This window comes from Dama dama, chromosome 1 (assembly GCF_033118175.1).
Source record: "Dama dama isolate Ldn47 chromosome 1, ASM3311817v1, whole genome shotgun sequence".
Taxonomy (NCBI): Eukaryota; Metazoa; Chordata; class Mammalia; order Artiodactyla; family Cervidae; genus Dama; species Dama dama.
Genome location: NC_083681.1, coordinates 71,960,128 through 71,977,905, shown reverse-complemented (window position 1 = coordinate 71,977,905; position 17,778 = coordinate 71,960,128). Strand labels below are relative to the sequence as shown.

The 17,778-nt window shown below is 42.0% G+C and overlaps 1 protein-coding gene across 1 annotated transcript in view; it reads right to left on the bottom strand.

Annotated features, from left to right (window-relative positions):
* The window catches only part of HSD17B12 (hydroxysteroid 17-beta dehydrogenase 12), a 178,045-nt gene extending 167,007 nt beyond the window's left edge, over positions 1–11,038 (bottom strand). Inside the window, exon 1 of the mRNA XM_061152239.1 lies at positions 10,787–11,038. Within this exon, the coding sequence (XP_061008222.1) occupies positions 10,787–10,946 (160 nt within the window). The 5' untranslated portion in view covers positions 10,947–11,038. The remainder of the gene's footprint in view (positions 1–10,786) is intronic.
* Positions 11,039–17,778: the final 6,740 nt, after the last annotated feature.

Sequence of the window (17,778 nt, the reverse complement as noted above, 5' to 3'; positions counted from 1 at the left end):
CCACCAGACATTACAATAAAATCAATCTGGAGAATTAGGGTTGTTTTTTTTTAACATACCAGGAGGGTTAAGGGAACTTTAAAAACTGGAATTTAAATTTCTAAAGGAGACTCTATGTACCCTTTCCTGGCCATCTTGAGAAGCATATCCTAAAACCTATATAATATTTCCTTGGCAATTTAGTGTCATCAGCATCATCTGTAGTTAAGGCTAGAGGCACAGCCAAGCTATAGATAAGGCATACTGGATCGATCCACTTGGCCTGAAGCACCATATATAATGAGGAAGTCCCCCAATCTTAATGTCCATGTAGGCATGTAACAAGAACATGAAATAATGGTACCCTCGGGGCTACAAAGACATGGCATTTCTTCAGAATTCAGGCTCAGAGAAGGCTTTATGCCTCACACCAGTGGTGGAAATGTGTGATGGAGTTAAGTTTTGCCAACATCCTTGCTGTTACCCCTCATTGACTCTACTGGTCCTCCTTACTAGGTTTCCACTCTTAATACACCCTGACAAATCTATTCTGCTGTCAGAGTTTGCTGCTCATCACTCCTACCACTTCTTTTTTTTAAATACTTTTTTTTTGTTTTTTGGCTGCTGGGCATGTCAGATCTTAGTTTCCCGACCAAGAATCAAACCCGTGCCCCCTGCAGTGGAGTCTTATACCACTGGACCACTAGGAAGCCCCACTCCTACCACTGCTTTTAATCAACCCACCACTGATGCATCCCCCATTTTCTGCTCTTTGCCACTGATCTTCTTGCCTAGATATTCTCTATCATGTTCCCTGATGCCCATAAAAACACACAAAAGGTTACATTATCATCTCACCTCTTCCAGCTTCTTTCCCTAATAGTTCAACTGAAGAGGTCCTTCCAGTTTTGTCATTCTCTCATTAGTCTCTTCTGCCTCCTAATGATTTTTCAGTTTTCTCAAGTTTCTCAGAAAATGGCCAACAGTCTTTTGTAGATGATCAACCAACTGCAGTATTCTTTTCTTTCCATGAAGCAAAAAAGTGCATATACTCAATGCTCTGTGGTTAACTTTCTAGCAGTTATTAACTATATACACTGACAATTCAATGCCTTTACTACCAAAGAAATATTCCAGTAAATTCAGTCCAGTGTCCCCCAAAAGGTCTGAAGGCTCTAGAAGGTGTGGGTTCATTTTATTGGGACTTTAAAATAACAAAACTACATTTTGGTCAATACATCCTAGAATTCAACTTTTTCACTAATTCATCTCAGCTTTGCCAATTAGCAAACTTCACTAAAACCTACATTGGGAAAGACTCTCTTATGCAAGGAAAATCTACTTACAACAATTTTTAAAGACTTGAGGGGTCTTTCCTGGTGAGCCAGTGACTGGGACTTGAGGGTTCAATCCCTGGTCGGGGAACTAAAATCCCACAAGCCACGTGGTGCAGCCAAACAGGGGTAAAAAAAAAATATCTTGGGTTTAAATAATAAATATATTACCAAATTTTTATTAATACTGAAATATTCATTAAGTCTGGCAGAGTGGTTGGTTTTTAACACATGTATGAAAAAAGATTAGCTTATTACCTATGCTACACAAGGATGGACTTCCCTGGTGGCTCAGTGGTAAAGAATCTGCCTGCCAGTGCAGGAGATGCAAGTTCAATCCCTGAATTGGAAAGATCTCCTGCAGAAGGAAATGGCAACCCATTCCAGTATTCTTGCCTGAAAAATTTCATGGACAGAGGAGCCTGGCAGGCTACAGACCATGGGGTTGCGCACACACACACACACGGACATCTCTTTGCTCTCACTGCATTTCACACTTTCAAAACTGTTATCCCAGCTCGGCTGCAATAATTCAATAACCCATCTTTGTCTAGTCAGCCTTGGTTTAATTTCAAGCAGCTTTTAAGGCGTCACTTCAGGTTTTAAAACAAAGAGGAAAAAAAGGTGTACAAATTATTTTGCAAAATATAACCTGCAAATTGCAAAACATCCCCACCCCCGTCAAAATATAATTCAAAGAAAATATATTCATTCACTATATATAATTTATTGTACACACTTGACAGGTTCATAGTTAAGAACAAAGTCATGCGTGCATGCACAGGAATGCACACACATACACTCAAACAACTAAAAAGGTAAAGTGTGGAAAAGCCCACAAAAAATGATAAAACAAGAGCTACCAGAATTCTAAAAGTACATGATGGCTTCCATCTGGGCAGCTGCACAGAAACATTCAGAATCTGGACTCTGAAAAGTAGGTAGAACTTCATGAACAGGAGTAAGAAAAAGTGAACAGCAGAAGAAAGCCCACCCCAGGCAGAGAACAACATTCAACAACCACAGAAACTACTGAAAGCCTTTGCCCGAACAAAAGGACACAGAAGCAAAAAGAAGCAGGTAAGTACAGGCATGTCTGGGACACAGAAAGTCATTCTGGGCAGTCTAATTCCAGGGTCTCCACTACGAGAACATCTCCCTCAAGTTATAGTCTATATTTTGTTTTTAGACTAAATAATTTCACTTTTAGAGGTGGGGAGACCATTAATAGCTCTTAGATTTATAACTAAAAAGAGAATGTAGAAAGAGAAGAGAATCCCCCACAAAAAAATACACTATCCCTCAAAAATACTGGAGTACCTGAATATTTTCATTCGCTCAACAACAAAGTATTAGCGCTTAAGTGCAGGCTCTGTTCTAGGTGCTGGAGATACAAAAGTGAACAGAAAAGACCTTTGTCTTCATGGTGTTGCCACTTTAACAGGAGTAGATAAACAAGAAACATCAGAAAAGAACATCTACAGAATGGGAGATGGTGCCAAATGCTACGACATAAAGGCTAAGTAGAGCAGGCTACCCGGGTCAGAAGAGGGGTGGAGATTGGATTGCTGGTTTAAAGGTAGAAGGGAAGGTTTCATTGAGAAGGTGATATCTGAGTAAAAACTAGAAGGAAGGAAGAAGGCTTAGCCAAATGGATATCTGGGGAAGAGCGTTCAAGAAGAGGGAATAACCAAAGGTCAAGGTAGCAATGCCAAGCATGTTTAAGGAATCGAGTTCAAGGAAAAAAAGAGTGCAGCTAGCAGGTAGGGAGGAGGGGGGAAGAGACAAACCATGGGCAGAGAGGAGACATAGGAGAGGAGAGGTAAAAGAAGGCAGGAGGCAGGTGGTCAAAAGCCTTGTCAACCACAGGAAGGATTTTGCATTTTCATCTGAAGATATTGGAGGGATCTGGACAAAGGATCACATGATCTGACTAGGGCTTTTCAGGTTCCCTGGTTGCTCTTTAAGACACGATTATAGGGGAAGCAAGGTGGAATCAGTGACAAGAGACTGTTGTTATATCAAAGCAAGAGATTTTGGTAGCTTACACCAGAGTGATAGAAGAAACTGGATTCTGGGTATTTTGAAGTTAAAGTCAGCAAGGTCTCCTTACAGACTGTACATGGGCGCCAGAAGAAGAGTTGAAGATGACCTAAGGTTTTTACAGATGTCATTGAAAAGTTGCATAGAACCAGATTTTCTAAGTCCATCATAGCTTAGGTTCACTAATGGGAACCATATTTTGGTAAACCAAGAATTTGGTAAATCTTTCCATAAAGCAAGGAATTCTCCTGCAGCAGCATGAATCACCTCCTAACTGATCTATTCACAGCTTCAGATTTCCAACAGTTTATCTGCTGAGTGAACTACATTATTTCTTGGTTTCAACAATCCCCTTTTATCAAATAAGAACAATGTGTACAAATAAAGATGCCTTAAATATGTGTTCCTTGATACCCATAAAAACACACAAAAGGTTACATGAGACCCTCAGTATCATCTCATTGTCATAATAATCCCCAAAAGTTATTGGCCCTATTTAACAGATGAAGGAAGTTATGCTCAGAGGTTAGTAATCTTTGCCCAAGGTCAAACAGCTTAGCAAATAGCAGAGCTCACATTGCACTGACCCCAAAGCCAAACTTCCCCTTAGCACTATTATTTCCCACTGTCACACTCTTGAGAGGCAGTAATGGTTCAAAATCTTTTTTTATTTTTTAAGACTTTGCTCTTTTCTTGCCTTTCCTCTCTTCCCGCAATGATGACATCATTTAACTAGAAATAACTTCACTTAATAACAGTAAGGATAACTTATCAGAAACTGGATAGTCTCCCTGGAACTGCCAGTTACAGACTGGGCAAACGCATTGTTTCACCAGACAAAATCAATAATAAAGCATCCCCTCTGAGACTGACGTGAGGCACTTCTCAACTATCACACCTCAGTTCTATGGACTGACATCAAGAAAGCAATGACCTGGTTTCCAGGTTCATTCAACAACGCTATCATCAGGTCCCTGATTAAGAGTAGCACTTCCCACACCAGGGTGATTAGATTTCCCCCAGAGAGAACTAGTCTTTGAAAGATGATAACCAGAAGGTCACAGAAATGGCCTCCCTGACTACAAAGTATGATCTTGCATTTTTAAAGGCAATTTTAATGGAGATTAACTGAATAATTTGCACTGATCTATCTCTGTGGCAATACAACAGCTTCGGAAAGATCACAGAAGCAAAAACTTCTGTTTAAATGTTGCAACTCAGGGATGTCCCTGGTGGTCCAGTGGCTAAGACTCCATGCTCCCAATGCTGGGGGCCCAGGTTCGATCCCTGGTTAGGGAACTAGATCCCACGTACAGCAACTGAGAGTTTGCATGCTGCAACTAAAGGTCCTGCGTGCCACAACTGAGACCTGGTACAGCAAAACAAATGAAAAACAAAGTTGCAACTCAGCATTACCCTTCTGCTTAAAGTCCCCACAATTGTCTCCCATGTTCTCAGACTGCCCTGCTCACTGGCCCCTGCACCCCGCTCCATCCCCATCTTAAATCAGGCCTACCTTTCTTGGCTCCAGGCACTCAGGTCTTATTTTAAGGGGACCCTGCTCTCTCCCAACTCAGGAGCCTAGCGCCTGCTGGTCCCCTTGCCCTGTCTGCTACTCTTCACTTCCCTTCGGATCTCGGGTCACATCACTCTGACCTTCCCGCACAAGCTTCCACAGAACCAAGTGCGTCTGCTTTTATACCACTTAACAGGGCGCTTTGTTCTTCGTTCCTGCTGGCCATCCCCCTGGTCCCTGGCCAGAACTCAAGAGGATTTGGGCAGCGGGTGGACAAATAAATAGTGTTGGATCATACTCTCTGCCCACGCTCCCTGCCTTAATCACCATCTATTCCAGAAGGCAGAGATACAAATTGTTATAATATTTCAGTATTTTTATTTTCATGATAGATGAGCAGGAGAGAAATGGAATGAAGGATCTATGTTATAGACTGAATTCCTATGTTAGGGGCACAATATTTATGTTGAAATCCTAACCCTTGAATGTGATGGTATTGAGGGTGGGGGTCTCTGGAAGGTGATTAGGTCATGAGGGTGGAGCCCTAATGAATGGTATCAGTGCCCTTACAAGAGACGCCAGAGAGTTCCCTGGCCCCTTCTGTCATGTAAAGATAGAGCAAGAAGACAGCTATCTATAAACTAGGACGAAGTTCCTCACCAGACACAGAATCTGCCAGCACCTTGATCTGACTTCCCAGCCTTCAGAACTGAGTGAAATGTTTGTTGTTTAAGCCACTGAGTCTACAGTATTTTTGGTATAGCAGCCCAAACAAAGACACACTATTAAATTTCTTTTAACTCATCCTTTACCTACAAATGAGTTTAAAGACAATGGAATTGACTTATTCAAATCCACTTACCCATATATTCTACTCACTAAATTTTTCAATAATTTTTTCTGAAACCGAAAGAAATTTCCTCAACCAACAAAAATAAACAGAAAATTTTGAAGCTCAACACTCAATTGCAGTAGCAAAGGTAATCTCAGTTTTCTGAAGATGGAGTCACCCAGCTATTAATTTTTTCTTACTAAGCCTTATATTGTCAATTAGCTAAAGTGATAGGTACATAATGTTACTAAGGCTAACAGCATTACTAGTTCAGTTCAGTTCAGTCTCTCAGTCGTGTCCGACTCTTTGCGACCCCATGAACTGTAGCACGCCAGGCCTCCCTGTCCATCACCAACTCCCAGAGTTTACCCAAACTCATGTCCATAGAGTCGGTGATGCCATCCAACCATCTCATCCTCTGTCGTCCCCTTCTCCTCCTGCCCCCAATCCCTCCCAGCATCAGGGTCTTTTCCAATGAGTCAGCTCTTCGCATCAGGTGGCCAAAGTATTGGAGTTTCAATTTCAGCATCAGTCCTTCCAATGAACACCCAGGGCTGATCTCCTTTAGGATGGACTGGCTGGATCTCCTTGCAGTCCAAGGGACTCTCAGGAGTCTTCTCCAACACCACAGTGCAAAAGCATCAATTCTTCTGTGCTCAGCTTTCTTTATAGTCCAGCTCGCACATGCATACATGACCACTGGACTAGTAACAATAAGTTATCAAGCATTTATATACACGGGCACTGCACCATCTGCTTTACACAGAGTAAGTATTCTCATTTACCCTTTACAACAATCCTGTGAAACAGGCACCAGTATTATCCCCATTTTGCAGATGAGGAAAGTGAGATTCACAGATGTCTACTACTTTACTCAATGCTACACTCTAGTAAGTACAAAGGAGGAGCTAGACCAAGTCTAGGTTTGAGTCTCTGAGATCTCACGCTCGACCCTTTATAGGGAACTTAACATTGCACAGAAAGGAAGAACAAGGGAGAGAAAACCACGGAGCAGGAGGCAATGGAGGCTGGTGTGAGGCTGGAGGAAAGAGCTCAGAGTACAGAGGCTGAGCTTCTAATTCCAGGAAACCGTCCTCCCTGGTTTTCCCTCCAAATAAGACTAGGGCATGCTTTTTACGTCCCATCCTCCAGCTGCACCTGCCATCTCTTACATGGCCAGAGGACGAGTTCTTTAAGGTTGCCCCTGGGCTTCCTGGATGGCTCAGCAGGTAAAGAATCTGCCTGCAATGTAAGAGACACAGGAGATGCATTTTCCATCCCTGGGTCGGGAAGATTCCCTGGAGAAGGAAATGGCAACTCACTCTAGCATGCTCGCCCGAAAAATCCCATGGACAGAGGAGTCTGGCAGGCCACAGCACATGCGTTCACAAAGAGGCAGACACGACTGAGCACACAGCTTGCTGCCAACTCCAATCTGGAGGCTTTGCTCCATTTAGGCCTATAGACTTCCTTTTCAGAGCTGAAATGCAGAACGAATAAATATATTTAAGAACTTTTATGACTAAGTTCATCTGTTTCTCTGCTTTATACCACTTGCCCTGCTCCAAAACAAACAAACAAACAAACAAAAATACCCAGCACTACTTTCATTCTCACTCTGGTCAAAGTGCCAAGTTTATCACTCTGGCATTCTCAAACTGGTTTAGCGACTCTCCGGAGGTTCAGCTTGGTAAGTGTAACAAACTCCCTGTTGACATTCAGGAAACTGATAGACCTGATCACCTTTGTTAGCCTTCTTCTTCTCACTACTTGCTACAGAGATCATCAAACAACTTGAAACTCTACTTTCACACGACTCTTTGTTGTTGGAAGGAATATAGAAAGTATCACATGACAATGGCAGGCAAGACTTACCTACTAAATTGGCTAAACTCACCTGCTAGAGACCTAGTGAAATCAGAGTAATTTACTTGATGGGACTGTAACTGGAGAGAATGAGGGAAGGGAATACCCAGCTCTTGATTAGGAGATGAAGGAGATAAGTTAGAGGATGGGCCAGGTAATGGGCGGTCTTAAAAACCCACTAGACTAAGGAATCTATGGTCTGGAGTATTTTTATGGACTGCAAAGTCCGACTGTATTTCAGGGATTTTCCAAGCTTTTAAGTTTAGAAGAACTGATATCTGATCCATGTGCCAATTACTGCAGGCAAAAAACAAAAAAAGCAGGACCCACAGTCCCTGCATCTCAGATTCTAAAATCTAAGGGCGGGGCGGGGCGGGGGGGGGGGGGGGGGCACGGGGGAGGTGATCAAGAATTAATCATACTCACATGCAGAGACTTAAGCATGACAAGTATAAAAATATACCACCAACTCAACACACATTATTATATAATACTTAAAATAATTGGTTAAGAAGAGGAAGATGTTAAACAAACATCAATATCAGAAAGCAGACAATGCCTCCCTAATGACACCAAGACTCCCTAAAACCAAGCTCCCTTATTGAGTTTATGATTAATTTCTTTATCCAAAACTTTATTCCTTTTCTGGTCCCTTCTACCTCAATCCTGTGCTAACTGAACACCAATCGACCAGAGTCAGAAGACAATTGCTATTGTCAACATCATTAATATACTGAAACTGCTGTTGTCAATGTCATTAACGTACAAATTCAAGTTGCTTCTCCAGGGCAAGGAGAGCTCACAGACCCCTGTGCCACGAACCACGTGGCCTGAGAACCGTAAACCAGACACCCTGACTCCCGAAACTGTGATTAGGAAATGTCACTGGATAATGATTAATCCCAGCCTCTTTTAAAAAACAAAACAAAACACAGAAAAACTCTAAACACAAAGTCAGAGTGGATCTGAGACTTGTCTCCCACACCCGTGTGCTGCTTGCTTGCTGAGCTGCTTCAGTCGCCTCCGATTCTTTGTGACCCCATGGGCTGTAGCCTGCTGGACTCCTCTGTCCATGGGATTCTCCAGGCAAGAATACTGGAGTGGGTTGCTATGCCCTCCTCCAGTGCATCTTCCCGACTCAGGTATCGAACCCATGCCTCTTACGTCTCCTGCATTGGCAAGCAGGTTCCTTACCCCCAGCGCCGCCTGGGAAGCCCCAGATAAACCTTCATTGTGCTGCAAACACCAGCTGTCAGTTTGGCTTTCAGGGCCACAGGCACAGGAGCCCTGGCTTGGTTACCCTAATATTCAATTGAACAAATTACCTGTTTTTAATTACAACTTAACCATAATTATTCAAGTATCATCTCTGCTGCTTTGTTTTCCAAATCATTTCAGTTTTTGCTTTCCAAAGATTCCCTGAATTTGGAGAGATAAAGGACGAAGTATTTTAAGATTCAGGCTACCACATGTAAGTAATGTTACAAATAACAACTTGTTCATTTCTTCTACTTAAGTATTTAAAAAAGACAAATTTCCCAACAAGTAAACTGGATAATACTTCACTTTATGATCTTCTCTGCTAGATACTAGTGTTCAAGTTCAAATTTCATTTCTAAATTTTTTAAACACTGCCCTTAATTTATCAAAATCTTTCCTCTGAGGCCAAATCTTTTCAATATAAATATTACTCATGAAATGACAAGGTCACAACACTTGGCTTTTACTATGGATTATTATATAGATGACTTAGATCATTTAAGTTACCAGCCACTGTCGTCAATTTTAGATAGTTTAAAAAAAAATTATTACCATAAGTCTTTAATTACAAACTATAAAATTTATTCATCTTCATATATGATTTTCTAAGACACTGGAGTCTTATTCCACTATTTCAAAAGTCAACAGGTTTTCCAAACCAGACAACCAAGAACTCAGGCAGTGAAATTATAATCTTGATTATAACACCGTTGAGCACTTCACTTGCTTTTTCAATGATGAAAAAACAGTAAGTTTTTAAAATATTTATTATGTTAATAGATGCTTATTCATTCCTACTTGAGATGTTTTTTGTTGCAGTTCCAAAAGGTTAATTTATGTTTTTCCTACCAAGTTGCTGAAATGTTTCTGAGTGAATAAAGTTAAGAATATGGAGTAAATTATTTATATACCTTATTTGAGCCTAGCCTGAAATCAACCCCTAACCAGACCAAAATGCTCTGTGATTTATATATAAAACCAATCAAAATTTTTAAAATCAATTATAAAAGAGCGGAATGAATAATTGGAGAATGGCATATCACTTGGTTTAAAAAAAAAGCTAATAGAAACAAAACAGGGAAAGAAAATCAACAAAAAAGGCAGAAATGGAAAAAAGCAAAACTTTTCTGTGGAATTTTCCCAACTTCTCTAATCTGACCTTTCCCGTACATCTTCAGAATTCTTGCCTACAGGGAATCGTAAACCAGACACCCTAACTCCCAAAACTATGATTAGGTTTGTTTAGCTCACTCTCTGCCGGAATACTCTTTCCTGCAAATCTCCTTCTGCAGAAGGCATTTCTGACTTCTACATGAAGAATTACCATCTTGAAGAAACAATGATTCTTGCTAGTCATTAGGACTCCAGGACAGTTTAGCCAAGAATTTTTTAAAAAAAGGAAAAAAAGACTTTGTAAATTATATGAAATAGGCCGAATCCAAGGTTCCAAAGAGCAGAAAGACTTGGGAAATTTCTTGTCCATTCTCCACCCTCGCCCCCCCAAACGACAACAGAATGCTTTTCATCCTGAGCACAGGGCCTGTATTCAAGCCAAAGACTTTTTGTTTCAAAAACTCTCAGAAGAGGTAGCCTGTGACTGAGGAAGCAACCAGCAAGACAAGTAACTCCCTGGACCCAGAATGGCTTAAACGGCACAAGCCCCAGCGAGTTGAGGCCAGATTTCTCCCGCACCCAAGTGGCACTTTAGATTGGCTGAGTTAAGCCAGCAGTGTGTTTAGTATTTAAAAACTCTACTACAAGTCTAAGCAAACCAGGCGATGGCGTGGGGGACAAGCGGGTACGCAAGACGCTGGAGCCTCAGAAACGAGGGAGGGGAGCTGGGGACGCGAAGGCCAAGCGCCGGGCCCGGAACTGGTCAGCGCGAGCCAGGCCAGGCCCAGAGCCGCGCGAGCCGCAGCAGGAGTCAGGGGGAGGGCGGCGCGGGATTCTACTCACCTGCCCATTCACCGAGCCTCGGTCCGACCCCCGACTCGTTACCCAAACCCCAGACCCGAACGGCCGTGAAGAGCAAGCACGAGATACGCAGGGCCAGGTAGGCCACGGTGCCCGCGCCCACCCAGTACAGGAAACCGGTGGCAGGCAAAACGCTCTCCATGGCTTTCAACCAGGCCTCACTACCTTCGTGAATGAAAAAAATCGAATGAATGAATCCAGGAAGAGGCGCCAGCGGTGACGGTGAGGACGACAGTAATAGGCGCTGCGCAACCCCCGCCCCCGACGCCGCTTTGGGCCTAAGCCCCGCCCACAGCACCACATCCGTGCCGCCATTGGTGACCTATCGTTCGCTCTGCGAGCAGCGCGTCGGTCATTGGCTGACTCTAGCTCCACTGCCCCGCCCACGACCTCCCCTTCTCCCACTCGACCGCGTATCCTTTCTAAGGCTGCTGATCGCTCACTTGCCAATCAAACTTCAGCCTCGCCCAACGCGTCACCACGCCCCCAGGATTCCTCCGTCGGGGGGTGGGGAGGACTTCTCACCCCACCAAATCGCCCACGTCTCTCATTGGCTGGAGGAGCCCTCGCGACTACGGGAGGTTGTGCTCCGATTGGCCAATCAGACACAGTCTGGTTTGAGCTCGGGTTTGAGGACCGAATGGAACGAGAGACGCCGCTCGTGAATGACAAGATTGTAGTAGTAAGTTGACGTGGAGCTGTTGTTTTATTTTCACATCTTTATTAAACAACTCGGTATCATTGTCAAATGTGCTGTCGTTGTTCCCGGAAGCTTTTCCGAATAAACGCTTGCCTTTCCCGTTTCCGTGCGGCCGCACAGCACAGCTTCGCTGCGGTTACACATCCGTACGTGAAGGGCCTTCTAAATGCCAGGCCTCGGTCCCGCGCCCAGCATTAAATCACAAAGTTCCTAGAGTCCTGGATGAAGTTCAAGGCAAATAAACGTCATGGAGTCGAATGATTATAATACACAATGGCATGAGAACTATAAAATGAATGAAAATATTATGGGAACATGGATTGATGAACAACTAGATGGCGGGGGAGGGCTCTGTGTTTTAACAGGATTTAAGGACTGTTGAGGTTTTTCTTTTACTTTCTTTTTGTATTTCCGGAGTTTTTTGGTTGGGGGGGGGGGCGGGTGGGGAAGACAGATGGGAGGGAGAGTGGGGAGGGCGTAAAAAAAAGTGTGCAGTCCAAGGAGGGGTACGAAAACCACCTCGGTGAAGTTACGGAGTAGAACCACAAAGTTTAAGAAATTGTGATGCTGTCCAGTGATTCACACGCATTTTTGTTTCCTTTTCTGGCAGGGATTTGGAAATCATATAAGATACCCGAAGTTTTTTCTGATCCAGTGCGTGCTAAGTCCCTTCAGTCGCGTCTGACTCTTTCGGACCCTATGTATTGTAGCCCTCCAGACTCCTCTGTCCATGGGATCCTCCAGGCAAGAATACTGGAGTGGGTTGCCATGCCCTCCTTCAAATCTTCCTGACCAAGCGATTGAATCCATGTCTGTTATATCTCTTAACCAGTAGGGGCTGCTGATTGAAGACTTGAGAGTTTCTTAAAAGGCAGGGACTTAAGTGTAATAATTCTAAATGTCAACAGTTCAACATCCTGAAGATAAAGTCATAATTTTGTAATATTTAGGAAACTTATCGCTCCCTACAAAACCTCCTCCATCCTCCTCTTGTATGATTAATTAGATATAATCTTGTACTGGATTATATATTATTTCTCCACTCCCTCTTACAGGATTAATTACTGTTCTTCATAAACTGTCAGTTGCCCAACAGAGTGTGAGTTAAGCTGGCATCATATTTTATTTTAAATGAATCTAATAACTTTGGTTGGAGATGCCTGTCCAATTCAACTGAAGTCTCACCACTCTCTCTTTCTACCTCACCTTTCTCCTCTTTCTCTCTTGTCAAAACCTTTACCTACAGAATAGCCCCAGATTTATATATCACAGTCATCATTGCTCACCAACAAAGGGCCCTCCACATATTCAATTCCATCCTTCTTAGAAATAGTGTAGAAGGAGGGGAAGAGAGTTATATAAGCTAAAAATACATATCTTGCTGCATTTATATATATGTATATATTTTATGCATTATATAACTCACAGTACAATTTATGATTATTGGAAATACTATACTACAAATCTATAGAACATAGAACAGTACCTGGAACTTAGAGATACTCAGTTATCTAACAGATAAGTAGAGGTAAAGGTTCATTCATTCAACATTATTCTGGGAATTCCCCGGCAGTCCAGTGTTTAGGATTGACCGGTTTGATCTCCTTGCAGTCCAAGGGACTCTCAAGAGTTTTCTCTAGCAACACAGTTCAAAAGCATCAATTCTTCAGGGCTCAGCATTCTTTGCAGTCCAACTCTCACATCCGTACATGACTACTGGAAAAACCATAGCTTTGACTATATGGACCTTTATAGGCAAAGTGATATCTCTGCTTTTTAATATGATGACTAGGTTTGTCATAACTTACACAGATATACCCAACTGAATGCAGAGTTCTAGAAAATTGCAAGAAGAGATAAGTAGGTCTTCTTAAGTGAACAACGCAAAGAAATAAAGGAAAACAGTAGAATGGGAAAGACTAGAGATCTCTTGGCGCTTCCCTGGTGACTCAGCGGTGAAGAATCTGCCTGCAGTGCAGGAGCCACGGAGACTCAGGTTTGATCCCTGGGTCGGGAAGATCCCCTGGAGGAGGAAATGGCAACCCACTCCAGTATTCTTGCCTGGAGAATCCCACGGACAGAGAAACCTGGTTGGCTATAGTCCATGGGGTTGCAAAGAGTTGGACACAACTGAATCGACTTAGCACATGTGCACGCAGAGATCTCTTCAAGAAAATTGGAGATATCAAGGATTTCATGCAAGGGTGGACACAATAAAGGACAGAAACAACAAGGACCTAACAGAAGCAGAAGAAATTAAGATGAGGTGGCAGGAATACACAAAAGAACTGTAAAAAACGTCTTAATGACCCAAAAAACCATGATTGTGTGGTCACTCACCTAGAGCCAGACATCCTGTAGTGTAAACTCAAGTGGGCCTTAGGAAGCATTACTAAGAACAAAGAAGGTGGAGGTGATAGAATTCCAGTAGTACTGTATAAAATCCTAAAAGATGATGCTACTAAAGTGCTGCACTCAATATGTCAGCAAATTTGGAAAACTCAGCAGTGGCCACAGGACTGGAAAAAGTCAGTCTTCATTCCAATCCAAAAGAAGAGCAATGCCAAAGAAAGTTCAAACTCCCATACAGTTGCACTCATTTCACATGCCAGTAAGGTTATGCTCCAAATCCTTCAATCTTGGCTTCAGCAGTACTTGAATTGAGAAATTCCATATAAACAAGCTGGGTTTAGAAAAGGCAGAGGAACCAGAGATCAAATTGCCAACATTCTTTAGATCATAGAGAAAGCAAGGGAATTCCAGGAAAAAACGTCTACTTCTGCTTCATTGACCACACTAAAGCCTTTGACTGTGTGGATCACAACAAACAGTGGAAAATTCTTGAAGAGCTGGGAATACCAGACCACCTTACCTGTCTCCTGAGAAACTTGTATGCAGGACAAGAAGCAACAGTTAGAACCAGACATGGAACAATACACTGGTTCAAAATTGGGAAAGGAGTATGTCAAGGCTGTATACTGTCACCCAGCTAATTTAACTTAAGCAAAGTATATATATATTCAGAGTACATCATTTGAAATGCTGGACTGGATAAAGCACAAGCTGGAAGACTGCCAGGAGAAATATCAGTAACCTCAGATATGCAGATAACACCACTCTTATGGCAGAAAGCAAAGAGGAACTAAAGACTCCTGGTGAGGGTCAAAGAGGAGAGTGAAAAAGCTGGCTTAAAACTCAACATTTAAAAACTAAGATCACGGCATTCGGTCCCATCACTTCATGGAAACTTGAAGGGGAAAGAGTGGAAGCAGTGACAGATTTTATTTTCTTGGGCTCCAAAATCACTGCAGACAGTGACTGCAGCCATGAATTTAAAAGACACTTGTTCCCTTGCTCTTGCTGCTCTCTAAATGATGCAATGCCCTTGGGCTCAGCTCCCAGCTCTCTTTACTTCTCTACATTTAATCTAGTCCCTTGCTTTTTTAGGGAGGAAGAGGGTTATTTGTTTTTGTTTGTTTGATCTTGGATAAGCCTCACAGCTTGGGGCACAACCTGAACCTGGGCCACAGTGGTGAAAGCACTGAATACTAACCACTAAGCCACCAGGGAACGTCCATGGTCCCTTGTTTATAAATATCAACTGTAAGCAGATAACTTCCAAATGTCTCTGGACATTTATTATAAGTGTGTGTATATATATATATAGATATAGATATAGATAGATAGATATCTTGGCTTCCCTGATGGCTCAGATGGTAAAGAATCTGCCTACAATACAGGAAACCTGGGTTTGATCCCTGGGTTGGGAAGATTCCCTGGAGAATTGCCTGGAGAATTCCATGGAAGGCTACAGTCCATGGGGTCGCAGAGTCGGACACAACTGAGCGACTAACACTTTCACCTGCATATATATAAATACACACACACATATAATCTCCACCAGCCTACTCAACATCTCCACCCAGATGTACAATAAAAATAGACAATTCAAACTTACCATGTTCAAAACAGAATTCTACCCCCACCATACACAAACACGTTCTTTCCCTTGTTAAAGGCACCACTATACACCCTCTTTCAAAAGCCCCAAAATCTAGGGGTCAACCTTGATTTATTTTCCCTTTCCATTGCATTCCCATATCCAATTCTTCAGCAAGTCTTTTTCATTCCACCTCCAAAATATAACTTGACAGACTACTTCCCCCACTTCTGCTACTACTGACCTAATCCAAATGACAAACATTCCTTAGCTGGAATATGGCAATACTCTCCTAACTTGTCTCCCTGAAGCCTGTCTTGGGGTTTGTTCTCCATGAAGCAACTAGAATTTCTTTTAAGTAAATTAGGTATCATTCTTTTGCTTACATCCCTTCACAAACTTTATATCACTTTATATATAGCAAAACCCTCCAATATTAGTTTATCCACCCAACCTCCTCAGCAGTATCAACCAGGCTCTCCTGTGTTCACTTGATTCCAGCCATACCTTTTGCAGTTTCTCAAATAAGTCAAGTTCATTCTGGTCTCAAAGCAGTTCTACTTCCTATTTCCTCCCCCTGGAACCTTTTACCTCCTGTTTCCCAAAACTCGGTCCTTTACATTATTTAGACTTTTGCTCACCAAATAGAGTTGGTGTTCACTGATTGTCCTACATAAATAAACCACATAGCCTTGTATCCTTTGCCCTGTCACTATTTATCCTGTAACCCTAGTTTGTTTACCTTATAATACTTAATGTTTTCAGATTCTTTGATTATTTGATTTTTGTCCATCTTCCCAGTAGAATGTAAGTTCATGAGGCAGTGACCTTTTCTTGTTCAACATCATATCTTCACCTCAGATGTGCATCTAAGAGTACCTGACACTTAGTAGGTATTCAATAAATACCTACTGAATAAATGAATGATGAAGGAAGGAAAATAGTCTAGCAGGAGAAACAGACACTAAGCATACTTCCAACTGATTATATGGTAAAAACTGTAATAAGTACAAATTTGGCAAAGAGTGGAGTGGAGTAGAGAAGAGGAAAGAGCAACAAATACCCGTTAATGGTTTTGCTGTGGTTTTGAAGAACACACATACATCCCTCTAGCACCTCCCAGGGTACCTGACATAAGATTAAACAGGCAGTTAAAATAATTTTGATTTTGAAATTTTGGATTTTTTTTAATAAATAAGGACAGGTACTATAGAGACATACTTTGCATTGCTGTTGGAAATCATATTAAGTATGTTAAGGAATATCAAAAATTGAAACCACCTTGTTTTGGTATCCATTCCTTCTCTGTAAAATCTGGTCATGACTCACACAGTTAACAGGAACAATTTTTGTTAACAATGCACACATTTATTCTGATCACCTCAACTTCCTTTAAGGAATATTAATTATTCTATTGACTAACAGTAAAAATAGGGACTTCGCAGAGTGAAGCGGTACACACCAGAGTTAACCCCTTTCTAGTTCAGACGACTATACCCTTTTGGGTTTGAACAACAATTATTTGCCCCTGGATAAACTTTGTGAACCACTAAAAACACTAATATATACAGGAACCTGTGGTGGTCTACTGTTCAGCAGTATTCTGTGCTCAAATTTAATGTAGGCCACAGTTTCCCGAGATTGGTAGAGCCATACCTCCAAGCATATAAAAGCTCTCCAAAGAGGAAGCAATACTATAAAACTTGGGGCTCCAGTGTCTGGGATATTTGGGACAAGATCCCACTTCTACCTCTTGCTAGCTGAGTGATCTTGGGTGGATTAAACTACTAAGCATTCGAATTCTACGTCTGTAAAATGGGGAAATACTGCTTAAGCAGCAAATGGTGCACAGATACTAAGTGTTAGGTGAGGTTGGCACTATTCTTATCCTTATTTTAAAGATGAGGAAAGGGAGGCTTAAAACATTTAAGTAACTTCCCTAATGGGCATATAGAAACTAAGTGTAGAACTGAAATTTCAATTTAAAACCTGTAGTTAAGAAAACCATAATCCGAAAGGATACATGCACCCCAATGCTCATTGCTGAAGGAGGAAATACCAACCCACTCCAATATTCTTGCCTGAAAAATCCCATGGACAAGAGGAGCCTGGCAGGCTACAGTCCATGGAGTCACAAAGAGTTAGACACAACTGAGCATGCACACACCCAATAGTCATTGTAGCATTATTTACAATAGCAAAGACATGAAAGCAACCTAAACGTCTATCATCAGAGGAATGCATGAAGAATATGTGGTACAAACATACAATGGAATATTACTCAGCCATAAAAAAGAATGAAATAATGCCATTTGCAGTGATATGGCTGGACCT